Source organism: Penaeus monodon, chromosome 19, assembly GCF_015228065.2.
Source record: "Penaeus monodon isolate SGIC_2016 chromosome 19, NSTDA_Pmon_1, whole genome shotgun sequence".
NCBI classification, from domain to species: Eukaryota; Metazoa; Arthropoda; class Malacostraca; order Decapoda; family Penaeidae; genus Penaeus; species Penaeus monodon.
In genome coordinates, this window is record NC_051404.1 from 13,050,932 (window position 1) to 13,051,556 (window position 625).

General features: G+C 49.6%; 1 protein-coding gene across 1 annotated transcript in view; it reads right to left on the reverse strand.

Annotated features, from left to right (window-relative positions):
- The window catches only part of LOC119585065 (venom carboxylesterase-6-like), a 10,069-nt gene that overhangs the window by 1,799 nt on the left and 7,645 nt on the right, over positions 1 to 625 (reverse strand). The window contains exon 10 of the mRNA XM_037933682.1: positions 457 to 612. Coding sequence (XP_037789610.1) covers positions 457 to 612 — 156 coding nt within the window. The remainder of the gene's footprint in view (positions 1 to 456; positions 613 to 625) is intronic.

Below are 625 nucleotides of genomic sequence, written 5' to 3' on the forward strand. Positions count from 1 at the left end.
GTGTGTGTCTCCATTTTCATTCTCCGTTTCTATCTTTCTCTCCTCTTTTCAACCTCTCCCACTTCTCCTCTTCCCTCCCTTCACCATCTTTATCTTCGCTCTCTTCCTCACCATCTCCCTTTCTCTTTACTTTCTCCATTTCCCTTAACCCTGATTCATTTTTTTCCCCTCTCTCCATCTATCTCTCCTTTTCCATTTTCCTCTCCATCTTTCCTCTTACATCTCCTTCTCCAGTGACCGCCTCACTCACCTCCCCCTTCTCTTTTTCCTTCTACCTTCTCTCTTCACTTTTTTGTCTCCACCTTTTTATCTCATCTTCCTTTCCCTCCGCCCTCCCCTTCTTCCCTTCCCTCTCCCCTTCTTCCCTCCTTCTCCCTCCGCCCTCCACTTCTTCCCTCCTTCTCCCTCCGCCCTCCCCTTCTTCCCTTTTTCACTCCCCTCTCCCTTTACACTTACCCAGTAGAAGCGAAATTGACCCACAGATCGAGCATGATTCTCCTGACGAAGAGATCCTCGTTCCTCATCATCGTTTTGTTGCCGAGCATCGACGAGAACAGGTACAGGAGGTCGTCCCCGTGACCAACCCCTGTGGCAGACGTGCGTGATGGTTGACTTTTTATGTGTG